We start from the raw sequence: 19,237 nt of genomic DNA on the forward strand, positions 1-19,237 counted from the left end.
CCTCCTGAGGTACTGGCAGTAGGGTTTTGAGAAGCCTCTGTAATCACTGCATAAACAGGTTGGGCTGGTGCAAAGGGGTCTCTGTTCTGATTCTGATTCAGAGCTCCTGCTTGAACTGTTGGCTGTTGGCTCCAGTTGGTAGGGTTCCACTACTGCTGCTGATTTGGCATTGAGGAAATTGGTTGGGACCATTGTTGTTGTGGTTGAACCATCATTTGAGACATTGATTGTGGCCACTGTGGATTTGGTGCACTGTACTGTGATACTGGGGGCATCTGTTGGTAGAGGTAGGGCACTGTCCCTGGGACTGCATTTGGTGGGTACATCATTCCTGGCATCATAGGAGGTAGGACTCCTCTTCCTAGATTCATCGCCAATCTAGCTTCCACTTCATCGTACACTCTTGCACCTTCGGTTGCAGCTTGCAGTGTGGCTGGTCTTTGCAACTCCACAAACTTACGGACTTCTGGTTGTAATCCTCTGAGAAACACCCCCTTCTGAATGCCATCATCTAGATTATGGTTAGTCCATCTCTTCAGGATGGATTCCATTCGTGAGACATAAGCTTCTACTCTTTCTCCAGAGGACTAACTTAGGTTCATAAATTCCTCTCACATCCGCTCTTCAAAGCCTTCACGCCTGAATTTAGTGAGGAAGGCCAACTTCAAGTCGTCCCATGTGCCAAAAGTTCCTGCTGCTTGTCTCTCATACCACTGAAATGCCACGCCCTTGAAAGTGGCGGGGAATATTGCTAGCCAATGCTCAGGGGTTCTGGCATTGTTAGCCACACATACTGCCATAAACTCTGCTACATGAAGATCGAGGTCTTCATTGTACTCTCCCTTAAAAACTGGCAATGGGACTACATTTGCTGGCCTGTCATCAATATTTCCAAGACAGATCTGGCTTGGAAGTGGACCTCCAGCAGGAGGAGGAGGGGCTTGATGTGCCATTGGGACTTCTGTAAAGAGTTCCGCAAGGGGGTCAAAGGCGGCCTCTGCTGCGAGCTCGTTCTCAGCTTTGATTTTTGCTTTCTCTCTTCTCACGTACCTCTGGACTCGTTCTAACGCTTGCCTCTTTATTGTGTCATTCATCAGGGGGTCGGCTCCACTATGTCGTTAGTGCTCCACAGAGGAATAACAGAAGGCTTCAGTCTCTGGAGAACTCTCTTGCCAACATTTCTTCTACTTCTTCCTTTTCAACGTCTCTGAATTCTGCTTTCATGCCACTGCACAGAGGAAGGTATTCGGTTCTGAAGGTATCAAAATGCATACGTCCAAGCATTGTGGTGGTGCCATCATCATAGTAATGCCAGCTTCTGATGGTTTCAACAGTGTATGTTGTAAAGAACACTCTATCTACCAACTTTCAGTGGGTTGCTAATTGGACAAACAAAAGATTATCAGTGCACCAAGCATCCCATGTATCTTGCTGTTGAGCATCCACAAACAAATTCCAACTCTTTTCCTTCTTGTCTTTGTGAACCTCCACAAACCAAGACTCCTAAAGCTTCTTCACAATCTCCCACTTGATGATATCTGGAAACTTCTCAATGAATGCCAAATCTTCCATGTATGGTCATTCTCTCTGTTTCTGCTCTTCAGTTTGTTCCCAAACAGTTTGCCACCAAGATGCAAGTTTCTACTGCTTCAACAAGAAGAGGAAACTGTCCACCACATAGAGCATGCATCATGATGGTGATGTGTTCCCGCCATTGTGGGATGAACTTCTTGTGGAAAGTGGCTTTGATTATGAGAAATTTCAACTCTTCAGTGGAAGAAGGAACTTTACAAACATCCATTGAATTCTTCTCTTCTTGGCAATGCCATTTCCTTCATTTTCAGCCTCTTCTGGTGCTTGTTGATGGCAAGATTCCCCGTCTGCGCAGCAAAAACATGGAGCCCCAAGAGAAAAACCAAGGAAAAGGGAATTCTCTTGCAAGAAAATCTATCTTGTAACACCAACAAGCTTTTTTATTAGGTTTTATATATGATCACAATGAAGAAAAGAACACCAGGCACAACAAATCTTCATGCAGCATCATGTAGATTTCCCACGGATTTGATAGAATCAACCATATTCGTCAATATCTTCACAAAATCCATCAATATAACAAAGAAAGCAAAGGAATAAACCATCTTTGAATGGAAATACATCACATAGTATTCATCTTCAATATCTTCATAGTCTTCTCTCTCAATCTCTCATATACAATCACTTTGTTTTGATAGATTTGGCTATCTCTGACTCTCTCTCTCTCTCTCCATCAATAATACATCATATCCTCACTACAATCTCTCATAATCACTCACAATAATTATCCTTAGGTCGTGGATACTCCTCCCAAGAGGTATGTCTGATATGAAGAGTCACCAGAGCCACTACAGTGTCCCTTCATAGCTCACCACTGTCACTTCACTTCAGTCTTTACTTGAGTCTTCAACAGCTACTTCTTTCACTTCTTTTAGCTCTTTTGCACTTGTTTTCACCTCTTTCCAAGGCTAGAAAACTTTTCCAAGCTACACTCTCATCCATCAGAACACATACAGAAGCATACAAAACAGTACCAGAACAGCTACAGTACAGAGACAGTACAGAGACAGAAGCTCTACAGAAGGTTACAGAAGGTCATCAAAACCTCATAACTCATACTCAAACCATTCCAAACTCTCAAAAACTATTCAATAAGCTTTCACAAGATCTCAATCTTCATCAATCATCAATCCATGCTTCATACAGAAGACAATCAGAACAAAACAGAAGCTATACACAAGGTATACAGAAGCTATCAGAACCTATCAGAACATCACAAAACCTCATATCTCCAGTGAAAATCATCATGAGCTTAATAAAACCATTCCAACCTATCCAAAACACTCTCAAAATACTTTCAAACCAATCAATCATCTCATAAAATCAACCATTCAACTCTCAAAAACAACAAAAATCAGCCAAAAAACAAGTCATTTCAACTCTCAACAGGGAGACTTGACCTATCACTTAGAACTCCCTTATTATACAAAAATTCATAATGCTTTCCATATCAGCCAAACCTTTTGTTGGTTTCCAAGACTTTCCACTGACAAATGAAAAGGGTTTGATCCAACATATATCTAAGGGTATCATAGGGTAATGAAAAAATACGCTTAGATCTCAATCTATCCAAGAATACTTGATCAAGTGGCGAGGTTTACCACTTGAGGAAGTTATACAGAGACTAGCTACCATTTTGGAGACGTTTCCCTATCTTAACTATACTATTTTGCAGCTAAAGAATGAGTTAAATATGGGCTCTATTTCATTGTAAACTACATGCACAAATCTTCGTTTTAGACTAATTTGAATTCTCAACTAATGATAGAGGGGTGGACCTTATATGTATTTAAAGTGCTCAACTTAAGCTTTCTTTGAAAAGTTATGGCAAATTTTGTGCAACAAGGTCTGCAATAGACAACACAATGTCTACATTTTAAAAGAGCTCATTCATAAAGAATTTATAGCCAAATTTTCAACTTTATGACTCCACATGGACGTATATATAACATACTTGGTCATGAACCCTAGATCCAATTGTTTTCTTTCAAGATTATTCAAGATCGTTGGATTCTTTGTCATACCAAAACAGAGTATCATGTTCATTTCCACTACTTGGAGAAATTTGTAATCAAATCTCTATTTTTCTTAAAGGGCAAACCTTTGAATGGAAATTAGATTGTAACAAGGGAAAAAAGATAATTATTTTTAATAATAATTGAAATAGAAATCTACAATATCATACATATAAAATGATAATAGTAAAATCTTTCATATATACTATAAGGCAAGAGAGTATATCATCAATGAATATTTTAAAGTGGCTATGAAAGAGGCTAAGAAGAAAGAGGTTGAGGCTAGTATGATTGTTGCATACACCTCCAAAATTCAAATTTTCACATTTTGGTAGGATAAACATTTAGAATTTACATTTATGACCCTTTGCTACATGATTCTTACATGACTATTGTGGATCTAGATGTGTGGTAATTGACAATGGTGTCACTAAGCATACTATTGTGGAATGCAATTTGTTCACCTCTCTTTAATTAACCCTAAGGAGAGTATACCAATAACTCATCTTATGTTGTTAAAGCAATTGCCAAAAAAAATTACTACTATTAATGGTAATACTTTCACACTTTCAAATACTTTATATGTACTAGAGATCCAAATGAATTTACGTCAATTTTTTAATTTGCCAATCAAACCATCAATTTACTTGCTGAAATAGGCTTGATTGTCAAACTTATGGATGACAGATGTATTGTTCATGTTTTTTAATGTGGTGATACTATTGAAAATTTCAAGAGCTAAAAGGTTCACAGACACACACACACACAAAGCACAGACGAATGTAGAGAAATGAAGATATGTTGATCTCTAGCTCACATGTGAAGCTTTAACTTCTTATCCCTTTTTATCTTTTATCGCTCCCGTTTCATTCCTATAATATGTGGCAAATTAGTGGCATACAAACACCCTTCTCAAAATCCAGGTTCTTTCCTTGTGTTCTTCATTTAAATAATGACTTAAAAATATATTGATATTAACAAGGGATTATAAAAAGGGTCTAAGGACTAGGGTGGATTACTATCATTAGAGATTCTAAGAGTTTTCTTAATATTTTTTCCCCATAAACGAATATGATGGTTCAACAAAAATATAAAAAAGTAAAATGAAGAATGGGTGTGACGTTATTTAAGATAGGGATTATGCATTGGCATCAAGTTGTACACACCAACTTGTAGTATGCATGGATATGTTGTGTCATAAAGATAAGGAATTTTTCTATGTTCTTAAGATATTCTTATGTAAACATAATTTGTTGTTATCCACATAATATTGTGATTAAAGTTGATTGTTCAAAGAGGATTACTGGATGGATGAGGGTATCATCTTATTACATTGTGATAAGAAGCTTTTCTATTTGGTTAAGGCTAGTTATGGATTACTATTCATAGACATATTTGTGGCTAGGTATGGCTGGTTTGGGATGTAACTGAAAGATGTACCATGATTGTTGTAGTGTCATTATTACCTGCATGTATTCTCCTTTGGATCTTGCCGTTACAACTTCCATTCATCTAGAATATGAAACACCGCCTAGACAAAAGGTCAAACATACAAGAAAGATTCGGCCCTTCTAATGTTACGAAAACCAGTGGGGCTCTAGTCATTTAATACTCATGGCTAGTCCTATAATAGCAAAAGAAATCCTTAACAGACACGATGCATATGTAATGTCCCCATTATTTGGTTACCCTCATAAACAATATGAGTGCACATTCAATTAAAATAAAGCAATGTGCAAAAATATTTGCTTCAAAATCAAGCTATTTTATGTTGAAAAGGTAAATTATTATGAAAACTATCACATTCACATACATGCACTTCATTAAACATATGTGCACTTAGAAAAATAAAATTGTAAGATGTAAATATGATAAAGGCTACACATTTTAAACTAGCACTAACCATGTTTTAATAATGAGGATTATTATTGTTGTTGTTGTGTTATATACTCAAGGATGGCTCTAGCAATAAGTTGACATACTACTGTTATGGGCCATATGAGATCGTCAAGAGAGTGGGTGACTTGGCTTACAGACTCCAACTCACTTCCTCCCTCCCTCCCTCCACTAAGATTCATGATGTCTTTCATGTGAGTCACCTAAAACCTTTGATTAGCTTCTCCAAGGACTATGTGGAAGAGCTACCACCCATGGATGAAAAGGGTATTGTTCATTATACTCTTGAAAAAGTCATTGGACAACCAGAAATGAAACTTCGAACTCAATCAATCAAAGAATATTTGATTGAATGGCAAGGTTTACTCTTGGAAGAAGCTTCATGGAGACTGGCATCTATTTTGGAGGAGTTTCATTATCTCGACGATGCTACATTGACTGAAGACTAGCTAATTTTAGTCAAGTTTGGACTACAAATAACCAAAAAAAAAATTGAAATTAGGTTTGGCCATGCATTAATGATAGCCAAGTGTAATCTATGCAAGTGAAAATGCGCCTCAAGAGCTTTATTTTGACATGCTACATGTCTCGTTTGAAGAAGCTCGTAGAAAGTTATGGCTGATTTGCTATTGCATGCCTATTAGGGACAGCATGTTGTCCACTGTGTGTAGGACCTCAACTATGAAGAGTTGGTGCCCAAACTCATTTGGCAACTCCCACATGATGTCCATATCATATACATATCTATACATCCCAATTTCACATAGATTTGAGCTTCTCCATTTACGTTTTACTATTTTTGATGCTATAAATACAATACTCTGCAGCACCACTATTGCGCTGCACTAATAAGTCCTCTTTTTATTTTTGAGGGCAAAAAACCTTCAAGGTTGGGATAGAATTTAAGGAGTGGGATGGACAAGGGGTTAGCATGGGAAAAATACATGTTCATACCAACAAAGTATATAAGGTGTAAAGAGACAGTTAGCGCATCAATTTATCAAATAATCAAGTCTCTTCACCTTCCTTCTAGATTTCATGGCTTCCCTTTCTTCTTTGTTTCTGTCTCTCTATTTCTCTAGTCTCTCTTCTCTCTCCTTTCTAGTCTTCTCTCTCCTCTCTTCTCCCTCCTCAATCCTCCCTCTTCATTACACGATCCCAAACTCGATTGTATACTAGTGAAAAAGTCAATAAAATAAACCTTCGTTTGGGTGGACATGGTTGTCATAGCCTCTTATCCCATAGAATAGGTGGTCTGCGAAGCTCCAAAAGAAAATTCCACATTCCTTTGATCTTCAAATTGCATTACATTTTACAAAGGGCCAAAGCCCTCTCAAAATAGACAATTATATATGCCTTAAATATCATAATATAACATGCACTAACTATTTTAATCCTTTGTCTTTGGCTCCATACCCTCCTAGCTATATATCTCAATACTTACATGATGCGTTGAGATATGGATTCGCCCAATAATTGTGCATACCCTATGTAATAATTATGTATCCATATAACTCAATCAAGCTAATAAGGCCTACTTTTAGGCTAAACAAGCAATGTAAGGATTTGGATTATAGCTCAAAAGAATACAAAGGAGAGACTCATCTTTGTATTAAAACTAGATGAGGAGCAAATATTAACACACCACAAAGTGAAACGTAGTTATGTTGCACTCGTGAAGACAACTCTTCAACATACAAGGCATTTGTCATCTCAAGAGAATGCCTCAAGCATCTAGACTCATAATGATTTTTGGTAAACAGGTACAGTAGAAGTGCCCAATGAGAGCCATAAGACTTTGAAAGGGCTTTTTGTCACATAGATATCTCAAATGTTATTGAATCACAAGGCAAAAGAACAATAGCTTGAGATATAAGGCATTGGATCATTCGAAGTTGGAATGGTATTTAAGTGTTCACTTGAAGGCCTTAAAATGCATATTTGGGATCTTAGGTGGAGCAACAACAACACATCCATGCTATTTTATGGTATGGATGGAGTGGGCTTGGATTGGTATGACACAAGAAGCCTAGAAGTAGCCCCATCAAGGGAAAAAGTGAATACCGAGGCAATGACCCTGGACAGTGGAGTAGAGCAATACAAAGAGGTGCACTCCCCAAGGATTAGAAGATCCAAATCGAGAGGCCACCCTATAAATTTCATTGAAAAAATGACATTTTCACATTGCATGCAAAGACCAACATTAAAAATTGATTAGGAAACCCTAATTGGATTAATCCCTCTTCCATGGTTATCATTGCATGCCTCTTAAACAATTAATCCAACAAGGTTGTCCCTAATCCACTTTACCATTTGCCATGACAGTTGAACCTCTACTCAATGATCTCCCAAAATCTCCAACAATATGCAATCAACGAGGTTAACCTACCCAATGGAGACCGTGTATATGCTTAACTCTTCGTTCATGACAAGCCCAACATCCTTTTTGTGAAGGAGTCTAAATGTGAAAGGTTTATTGCAAGTCTATGATCAATTCAAAAGTCTCTATGTCCTTAGTTTGTGTGCATAAACCTGGAATCATTTTTGTCAGTTTGGAAGACACTTGATTTGGTAGATAACTCAAGCTTCAAAGTAATCAAGATCGATCAAGTATTCAAATACCTCGGGGGCCCACTTGGGCTAGGACTAACAATAAAGCAACAGGCACAGTGGCTGTGTGACAAGCTGCATGCTAAACTCAAGAAGCATGCCAGGATGCCAACAAGTCTTCTAGGAAGAATTACAATGGTTGAAAAAACCAATGCACCTATTTGCCATGTTTGTAGGTGCAGCCACCCACCCCCTTTAGCAAGAGTCAATGGAATGAAATGGAGAAGGGGTGCATTTCCCCACTTACAACTATCAAAACAGTTAAGACTCTTTCCTACACGTAGACACTATCTTCTCAGCATCCAGTTTGTCCTCTTTAGCTCTTGAAACTCTATTTCTGTTCCTATTTTACAGAGCCATAGGAACAGAAATAGAGTTTCAAGAGCTAAAGAGGACAAACTGGATCCTGAGAAGATAGTGTCTACGTGTAGTTAAGAGCCTTAACTGTTTTGATAGTTGTAAGTGGGAAAATGCAAGTTTATAAAGTGGCTTATAAGCTGCTGTTTTGAAAGTTGTAAGTGGGGAAACGCAAGTTTGTAAAGTGGCTTATAAGCTGCTGACTTGAGTCTAACTAATCTTGGCTATGCCTGTCCTCAGCAATGTTGATGTAATTATTTTGACCAACATGATACATTCAGTTTCACAGTTTTCTTTTTAAGCCTTCTTCCTCCCACAGCAGTAATTAGAAGTAAGGCTCTGACAGCAGTTTGCTCCAATCATAATCCACCATAAAATAGGCTGTCTCGTCAGGCTATCCAGGAATTCAAAACCCTTTGCATAACATTTCCCACTTTTTGAAGCTTCTTATTAATTATATTGTTGCTAAGAGCCTTCCAGATTGTGATAAGCAATTCCAAGTTAAACACCATTGAATGTTTACATCATTTTTCGATCCAAAATCTGAGTCTTATTGTTTGTGTCATTGAATCCACACGATATGGTTCTCCTTCTTCTGACAAGGCCATATGATCGAACAAGGCCACATGAACAATATCCTCACTGTAACAAAGAAGCAGTCTGTAATATTAGTGAATCCTATACAAGCAAAGGCACAATTGTTCAAATTTCAGAGAAAATAGTATAAAATAATTGCATGTGCAGTTACACATGTACCACTATCTGTGTGTTTAGCATCTATCTCAGTACATCACCGACTGCAACTTTCTCCAAAGCTTGAAAACTTCACATTAAAAGCTTTTCAAATGTAAAGCAAAGACTTAAGAGGAAACATGTAAGAGTACCAACAGCACATCTAATATATACATATCATATTATAAGGTAGTGTACTAAGTTTTCCAGCCGCTGCAAAATGGTAGCTTTCATCCTACTGATAACTGGGTTGCCGCAGTGTAATATGTTCAGTCCTGGTCCAACCTTGAGTACATTCCTTCACATCCTTTATACTTTGAATACACTCCCGAACTGCGCAAAGTAACTGTTTTCACAGACAAACATGATAAAGCCCTCCACTTTTGAGTCATTTCTACATTTCAACTTTCAAGAATCTGAAGTAAACTAGAGCAAATTTCATTAATGCAATAAATAGTCCTAAAACACAGCTACCTGTTACTAACTAATCAGCACTCAAGACTGAAGACAAAGAGAGCTTGGAGGCAAAACGTGGAAGGCTGCAGGGACGAAGAGCACAATTAGAAACAAGAAATACAGGTGGGAGAACTAAGGAAACATAGAACAGAAAAACCGAAGGTAAGGGTTACATTTCCCGAAAGTTGGGCCCTTCCACAAGTTTGACAATTTAGTCTTTTAGACAAACACTGCCAGACAGGCTCATCTTATGGTCACTGTACTAGACATCCTCCCTAGAAAGCCGCCACTTGAGAAGATAACTATCCCTGTGACCATGCTTTCATAATTTGGAAATTTTGTATGGCATTCTAGTGATATTTGTCTTTGGAAAAAAGGAGTCGCGAAGGTTACATCATCACTACTTTCTCTTAGCAAGGAGCTAAGCAAGGGACTAGAAGGAAAGAGTGCAACAGCATTCAGCCCAAAGGATATTGCCAATCAAGTTTTGGCACTACTATGCTATTCCCCTCCCCAAAAGACTTCAGAACCTTCAAGTTATCAGCAAGATCACAAGGCATGCATTGTCTTCCATAGCCCTTGGATGCTTTGTGTGCCCATTCTCTGAGGTGTACATGCTGCAATCAATCTCAAGTTTGAGTGTCTAACTATACTTGAAGGCTAGTTAAGTCTTGCAGCCATCCATTGTGGCCACATGCTCAATGTTCCAACCTCAAGATAGCACTTTCTGTTTACCATCCTTACTTTGAATGTCTACAATGGCAATCACACGCTGCCTTTTGGGTTACTGAAGGCTAGTTTCATGGTTCCATCACCAAGACATCACCATCTTCTTTAAGGAGCTGAGCTTGTGGTTATCTTGAGATGCAAACACACACTTTGGGTGGTTGTAATTTGATTATAGCAAGGATTTAGCTTGCTGAAAACAGCAAACAACTACGGCAAGAGAGTGAAAATGTCTCCAGGACAAGAAGCAACAAACGTGAATGATGAGCATGCAACCCCATTGTTTCAAGATGAATGGGAACAGATGCTGCAAAGAAATAATATGGAAAACAAAGAGAAACGCAAAATGTAGGACAACAATGTAACACAATGCTAATGAATATGATTTAATGAGCATGAATATGAATGTACATATACAACTCCGGCCTCAAACCTCCATGTCTTGAGGACTCTGGATGAGATGAGCTGCGACTAGTGTTGAAGACACCAAGAACAGCACCAAGAGTGTGAAAGATCCTGAAATGCAACAGCAAGAGTCCACAAGTGAGTATGATGTCATGGCAGCAGTGGAGGGAGTGAAGCGCAGTCTTCTAGGCAGCAAGATGTCTGAAATAACTCCTAGCAGCAAAAATGCAGACTTGCTGACTAAATGGCAGCTCCATCAACACAGAGGAATGATGTCGTCAGCTGGTTGTATATGAACAGCAGTGAAAACACAAGCTGTGGCTGATCAAACAAAGATGGCAGCAGCTCATGTGATGATGGCAGTAGCTGAAAAACCTCCAGATTATGAAAATACAGGTGCTGATGGCCTGGTGACTGCTCCAACCAGCTGGAGCCTAGGCAGACCCTGGAAGATGATGGCAACAGCTGAGAAGACCTCCACAAAGACTGACGACAGCAGCAACAGATTGGGTGATGGCTGGGGCAGACTTCCTTCAGCCTAACAATGACTTTTGAGGAAGTGCACATGATCTTGGCTTCTTTGAGTGGCCCAATTCAATAAAGACAATATACGGATAGAGAGACTTAAAGATTCTCTCATACACAGTTGCCACAAGTTTCTGGAACAATGAAACAAAAGCATTTTGAAGTCACAAAACAGAGTTTCAGCCTTGGTCCAAAATGGAAAAATAATATAAATATATAAAAATACGTGTGTGGGGTGTGCGGGGGGAGGGGGGGATGTGGTTGTAGTATATTGTACAAAATACTACTTTAGCCTTTATATAATAAGATCCTTACATTGCAAAAAACCGCCCCTCACTGTTTAGTAGCTACTGGATGCCAGCAAGAGTTTAAAGATAGTAGTACCTTCATAGCTATGCAAATTTAATGTGATTCCATGCATCCTCTCACTATAGATGGCTTTAATGAAAAGAAACAAGCATGCAAAAACACATTCAATAAAAGATGAATATGAACGCTAGAAATGAAAGCTAAAACCTAAAACATACTGCTTGTCAGCCAAAATGGAAACAAGGGCGGGTATAAGTTCAAGGCGGGGACCCCTGCCCCCAAAAACAACAACAAAACTTTTTTCCAAAAACCTCGAAAGAAAAAGAAAATGATGATCCTGAAACCACAGCCACAGGGAACATAAGGACTAAAACGAAAAACAGAAAACATAAAGACTAATGACATCTAATCGTGAAACCAGATAGTTAAACATATAAACACAAAAAAACTAAAAAACACATGCAACATATTGAAGTAAGACAGAGAAACCAGAAACACTTCAAACATAAAAACCAAAAATGTTTTGGACATAAAAACCAGAACATCATAAAGACTAACAGATTTAAATGTTAAAAGTAAAACAGTCAAACGTTTAGAACATAAAAATTCAAATTTAAAAGTAAAAATGTTTCAAACAAAAAAACTGGGTCAAAAGATCATGTCCATGTGCATGTGTGCAAACTTCGGACTGTAATGGAGGTATGGACAAAGTTACCTTTTCTCTGTACCAGTTGAAGACCTTTGCCCACTGTATTACCACAGAAAAGAAACTCCTCCTTCCATGAAGGATAACATCAACAAGATGAAGGACTTGCAGGATGAGGTTGCATCCCTTGGCAAGACAATTTCATTGGAGGACATGGCTAATTCTCACACTCATCTCCCATCTCCAAAGGATGATGTCTTCTATACCAACTTGCTTACCTCTAGAGTTTGAAACACTATCTTGTGGGAGGAGTTAGCTCCCCTTGTTTTGGAGCACGAAGAGCAACTAAAGGAGATGGGAGCCAGTAGATTTGGCTCTACAAAGCTTTTACTGCAAGTTCGAAAGAAGTAACAAGAACAACAACAAGAAGGTAAAGAACAATAAGAAGAAGCAGGTTAAGCACTCGAAGACTTCTTTGGACTCTGATCTGATTCAGAGGGGAAGCCTAAATGCCCACACTATGGGAAGAGTCCCCATCCCCAAGAGAAGCATTGGAAGGAATATCCCCACCCTCGTATGGGTGCAAAGGATAGAGCTAAATCATCTAAGTACCTCTACCTCAACTATTACTTATGAGTCTATGTTTCTTCCTATCCATGAGATGGAGGAGCTGTCTTCTTCTCATTGACAACAGTATTTTGAGTCATATGACTCCTTGAGGAGGTTTGCTACAAGATCTCTATCCATCAAAGGGTATAGTCATTGTTAGTAACATTTCTTCAATGCCTATCTAGTATCAATGGTGTTGCACTTTGCTCCTATTATCTAACCATCCATCAAGCTTCATTTCGAAAGCCCTGCATGTTCCAAATTTAGGCTTTCCACTCCTCTCAATGCATGGCGTTATTAAACTTGATACCGGATTGTCTTCACTAAGCAAGGCGTTTTTATCGAGGATTTTTGTTCTTTCAACAAGAAGTTGACAAGAGAGAGAGCTATACACCCCATTCATTGTATAAGGTACTCTCAGGCAGTTGTCTATTGTTGCACCCATTCTCGCTTGTGCACTACCAATCCCACAAGTTCCATCCCATTTCCCACTATCTCCTCTAGTAGTTCCCTTGTACGCCTCATCCCTTTCAAAGGGGGACAATATCAGTGATGCAATTGTGGATTCCCTAGCCCCTTGTGTCTTAGAGGGGGTTCCCAAGATTATGAGGAGTTTCTTCATTAATAAACTACTTCGATAGACTTCGTCAACATTAGCACTCTTGCTACTTTGGCCTTCAATAATACCCAAGATCTGAGAGGGGGAATCAGCAATCATTTGTCTCTTGCACAATCATCTCCTACATGTGGGCCTCAATTTGAGTTAGACAAGGACATTAGAAGATCTAACATTATGTTTGTCTATCTATCATTTCATCTGTTTTGACAAAGGAGACATGTCTTTCTAGAGCTTGCATTACCATGCGTTTCTTTTTTCAATCAGTTCTAGTTTATTCGTACTGGCTGATCCAATTTTCCAGCCATTAGCATTTCTTTTTGAGTGAATAGAGACAACATTCACACTCGACAAATTCGGAAACCAACATTTCCTATTGCTCACAACTTTTATGCTTAATTTATTGCAGTTTGCATTGATCGGCCAGCATTTATTGCACTATCTAGCAGCCTTCTCAACCTCTTATTTCTCCATCCCCCCCCCCCAAATAGCTTCACTAGCATGTTAACATCCCCCTCACCTACCTTTCCCTTCTTTAGAACATCCTCTCCCTTGGCTCCTAAACCACTGAGCCCTTCTTCTAAAGCACTTCCACACACATCCCAAAGTATAGAGAATGGGCGTAGTCCCAACCCTACAGCTTCTCAACCCTCAAAACCCCGTGCCAAACCTTCAAAGAGAAAGGCCCTAGACCTCGACAATGAAGTACCAAAAAGTGTTTCATCCAAGAAGCAACATACCGCAAAGAAGAAAGGCATGGTGGACCTCATTTTCACAATAATGATAACAACAAAGGGAAAGGCAAGTGGATAGATTTTTGGATGGACCAACTCATTCATGTCCAAAGTGGCATAAATGAGGAATTTGGAAACCCTTAAAAACAAGCGGTAAACCTTTCAACCAGTTATCAGGATTTATGGCTATAAATAGCCAATCTCAAATAACTGGCCATCATTCTTATTTTCTAGATTCAGCACACTCCCACATTCGAGACTCCCCTTTGTCTTCTGAGACAAAAGATATGCTCACAATGTTGCACAATCTCCATCCTCAAAAAATCAAACAAAAGACCAAGATTTGTCATCTCAAAAATGGAGCTAAGTTGTACCTTGATATGTGCAATGATAGATGTGTCTAAACCCATGATCAATAGATCATTGACATACAAAAGCACGTAGTTGACCTCCTTTGAAGTAGATCGTATGTAGATGTTGGGATCGTATGGTAAGAGTTCATGTATTTGAGTTGTTGTCGTACACTGTATTTTCCTTGGCAAACCCTGGTGTATCTCCACGATATGCATGGTAGACAACACAATCAACCTAGGGCAGCCCACCAACAACAGCAATAGACAACAAATCCCAAGGTGGCAACCACAAGATCCCCAAAATAAAGGCAGACTATTGATGCAAAGCTATGTTTTACATCTTTCTTCCCATTTTCCTACTAACAAAATAATTTTCACACGAAAAGTTAAAGTAATATTATAACTCAGCTATTCAAGCTTTAAGTCATAAGTTAGGAGTTCCAATATTAACTTTTGGCCAACATCAAAGCTCATTTTAATAAATCAAATAGAACTTTTATTAAGATTCATTTAAATTGACTAATGTATGCACAAAACTAATATATTAATCAATTTTACATTGACTCACAAAACCTTAATTATTGATGGACCTATCCATATCTAACACAAACCAAGCAATATCCTAAACCCAGCACAGAGAGTTCCAAAGCTAAATCACATCCCCATTGATAGGCCACTAATTTTAAGTTTTGCACTAATCTTATCATAACACAGCAAATAAAGAATTTGTATCCTTTCTACTATTTTGTATATTTAATTGTTTATTAAAATTGTCTCCTTTGCACTTACTACATATAAAGGAAAGTGCACTAGAGATGGCCACTAATGAGTAGTCATAAGTTGTGGTGGACCTACACAATGGTTTTTTTTTTAAATAGTGCATACTTTCACTTATATGACACGATTGGGCACCTGTGATCAGAACTCAAGCATATCAAGGTCAAGCTCGCACACCAAAAGGATTAATGCCTTAAAGTGTGAGCTAGATTCGCCAAAAGTAGTTACAATCAACAAGATAGCATGATCATGAAATGTTTTAAAAATGTGCATATATAGACTAAAAGCTTAAAATACACATATCTTTGCATAGAAAACTCATATGAAGATTTAAACATTGTTTTTATAATATATTTGTAAAGAGCTTTCACATGACATCCATATAGGAAGATCCCTAAATTTTTGAAAGTCCTTGAATTTTAGGAGCCTCAATTGGCTTAAAAATACTAGTCCTAACAAATAGGGATGATATTCTAAAATAGTAAGTTTTGTATTGTAGCTATACTTACTAAATTTAGTTGTTTCTATTCTTGACAATACTCAGCACGAAAAGAAAGGTCTTAGAAAAGAAACAAGTGTGCCACCACCTGTCACACCTCATGACACGTGACTAAACATATAGTTGGATACAACATATATGATTCAACATCCCAAAAGTCTGCAAACCTCTGGCATACAAACGTATGAAAAGCCATTCCATACCTGTCTATTTTTTGGGTTTTTTGAAAATGACTGCCAATTAGTCAAAACTATCACTTTTTGCCTGATGACATTTTTTCCTGCAGTCTCGATATTTTCTCATGTAGATTACTAGTGTATGCAACATGTATGCCTCAGTCTGGTCATGTGCCAGCAAGATTCATCGTCTGTGCAATGTGCAAAACCAGGGCAGCATGTTTAGAAATTCAGATTTAGGGCAGTGTGCTCAGCATGTGCAAAAACAAGGCAATGTGTGCTCAACCCATGCCCCCATAGTTTTGTGCTGAGTGCTTCACAACCTATACGAACTCTCTCAAAATTCATAGAGTTCCCTTATCAAATATCACAATCTTTTATGCTTGTTATTCAAAGTGTGAGCTTTGCTGAAATGTTTTACAATTCCTAACAAGGTTCAACTTCTTAGTCTTATATTTTTCTAGTTTTTTTAAAAAATTTAGGACAACTAACAATTCAAGCCATAGGTCTGAATCATACTTCAATCATACGTTCATATCCGTACACGTATTGAAGTTTGAAACATATGTTATCAACAACAGCTGGACACTTATCTTGTGCTACTCCACTTTAGCTTTTTACAATAGCTTTCCCCTTTCTCCTATCAAAGCTCATTTTCCTCATTCTACATCAATTTGTTGTAAACTCTTGTACAGCAACTAAACATAGCCTAAAGTTGGCCCCATCCATCTAGATCACTATCCTCCACTCCTCCACCATCAAACATTCCAAGAACAAGAACCAAGCCATATCAATATAGTGTCGATCAATGATGGAGAAAGGCTAATTTTCCCTCTTTCTACTCACATCTTGTGAAGAAATCTCTTGTTTTTATTGCATAGTAAACGTTGTATGTATGTATCTAAGTACATCTTTATATAATCTTGTGAGAGTACAACTACTCCTCCTCACTCTCTAGTTGATTATAACTAAGATCTTCCCTATGGGACTTGGTTTGAGCATAAATACATTCCACCCGAGGGAAGGATTACCTATCTTTAACCCTCAATCTTGTCTCCATTACTTTTTCATTTCCATGGCTGTAAATTGTCGTATTCAACGTTTAATATTTATTCTCTCTATTTTTTGAAATATTAAATCTTGAAAATAAACATTTCTTATGGCATTTGAGCATACTACATTGTTCAGGGTGTTTATAACGGTATCAAAGCCTTGGTTCAATCCTCATGCCAATACTAGTAGTGCATACTATTGAACTGCATTACCATTAGCCTTCACTAAACAACCCCAAAACTTAAGCTATTTAATGAATTTTAACTATCCTTTTAAACCAAGAGTAGTCCAACAGAGTTTCAGTGTCCATGCAAACCCTAATTTGGGAGACCCCAAACTTTCAATAAATAGACAACCTACCCCTCCCATTCAGTCCAATCCCGTTTTTGTACGTTTCAGATGCTAAAACTTCACTTGTTCACACCCTATTCACAAAGGATATCTCAACTAAAACTACCCAACATTGTCTTCACCCATCAGGCACCTGTTTCCACCCTCTACCTCAAGATCTATGCCTTTTGTTGGTATTTCCTGCTAACGCCTATCCTCCAAAGGGTACACTTATACCTAGCAACAACTTTCTGGATGTGTTTGCTGCACTGGTGGAATCCCCATCCCCAGCTGCGTTTGACATCACACTACGCGTTTACCTCATCTTGGTGCTTACTTGCTGTCACCATACTACTAGAGGCTGTGTTTATTGGTTCTCTCTCTCCTTTGCCTATCTGACACTATTCTGACATCAACATTGCTGCATTTACTCCTGCCAAATATCTTTGAAGGCTGCTTTGCTGCATTTTGAGATCCGTCAAAGTATGATACACTCTCCAACTCATTACCTCTGACTCGGTCCTCCAAACATGAGAGTTTGGGATACAATATTCATTCACTATATAGTGGGTTTTCTGCATGAGAAGTCTACTATTCAGATTCATTCATTTTAGACTATTCACTATTCAATCTCCGAGTTACCCTAACCATAATTGTGTTTTATTCAGTTTGTGCTTTGTCGTACAATTGTATTTGTGTTTCTACATTAGGGTATTTCTTTCCATGGTATCAAAGCTACGATCTCTCTGAAGAAACCTACACCTTTGATCCAAGAGGCCTTTGCCACAAGGAAGAACAAGAGGGCAAGATAAATTCGAACGTGACATCACCACTTCATTCTCTCCAGCCAAATCATCAAGAAACAAGCAAGAGTGGGCTTTATAGCTTGCTCCTCCAACATCCATGGCCAGAGAGACATCACACTACATGAGCATGAAGTCCAAAGACCATACAAGATTTCTAGAGACAAGTACGACCTCATTCTCATGTATCAGGCTCAACAACAAATTGAAGGTAAATTTGAGTTTTTTCCTTTAGATTCAGTGCACTGGTCTAATGATTTTGCAGGAAGGACAGAAGCTCCACAAAGGACTAGTCATCTTGACATAAAAACTGGCTAGGAGTGCAAACCCTTCATTTCTTTACCGCTTTCAACTCCATCACTATCTCTTTTATCAATGCCATTTACATCTCCATCTTCATTCACTCCTGTAACAGGTACGCATACTACACTTCTCCATCTTTTGAGTCTACCTTCTCTTTTCAACAAGATATAGGTGATTCTTATGAAGAAGGGACTATCCAATCACACCATTGGTTCATGAGTCCTAAAAAAGAAAGTCTTTTGTTTTGTAACTCAAAGAAAGGTGATGAGTACAAAAGATTAATTCAAACACCTGTAAGTTCTCTCCCTTCTTTCACTTCAATTTTCTTTCTCAAGGTGATCTTGAAGAAGGTGAACCATCTTCATTTTCATTCACTACATTTAATGAACAAATTGAGCCAAAATACTTTCCAATAACTACATCAACCAATCCACTTCATCTCCCACCCATCCCATCCTCTACTTTCGTTGCACCATTCTTTCTATCTCCATTAAGTGCATCTTGTATGCCATCACACACCACATTGGGGGGGATCCTTCACCCTTAGGCACAACCTTTAGAACCTCGTCTTATTCTCAACTAGATGGTGTATCCACGATGGAGACTCAGCTCTTGTCAAGATACTTTAGGGATTTTCATGGCCAGGGAATATACAATTCCTATGCCTCCACCAACATTTAGACAAGGCTCACGTGTCTCTATGCCTCCATCTCC

The 19,237-nt window shown here is 38.4% G+C and overlaps 1 protein-coding gene across 4 annotated transcripts in view; it reads right to left on the bottom strand.

Moving 5' to 3' along the window:
- Positions 1 to 8,531: 8,531 nt before the first annotated feature.
- LOC148009568 (uncharacterized) overlaps positions 8,532 to 19,237 on the bottom strand; it is a 55,937-nt gene continuing 45,231 nt past the window's right edge. Inside the window, exons 5-6 of one of the 4 annotated variants that reach the window (XM_087672433.1) lie at positions 9,678 to 9,742; positions 9,276 to 9,549 (exon numbers count right to left, since the gene is read on the bottom strand). In XM_087672433.1, coding sequence (XP_087528559.1) covers positions 9,692 to 9,742 — 51 coding nt within the window. In that variant the 3' untranslated portion in view covers positions 9,276 to 9,549; positions 9,678 to 9,691. Of the gene's footprint in view, positions 9,114 to 9,152; positions 9,550 to 9,677; positions 9,743 to 10,818; positions 10,902 to 19,237 lie in introns of those variants that run through there. The other 3 variants (XM_087672434.1, XM_087672435.1, XM_087672432.1) reach the window with 3 other exon arrangements.

This window comes from Lygodium microphyllum, chromosome 30 (genome assembly GCF_053477565.2).
Source record: "Lygodium microphyllum isolate KBCC chromosome 30, Lygodium_microphyllum_v1.1.10, whole genome shotgun sequence".
Lineage (NCBI taxonomy): Eukaryota > Viridiplantae > Streptophyta > Polypodiopsida > Schizaeales > Lygodiaceae > Lygodium > Lygodium microphyllum.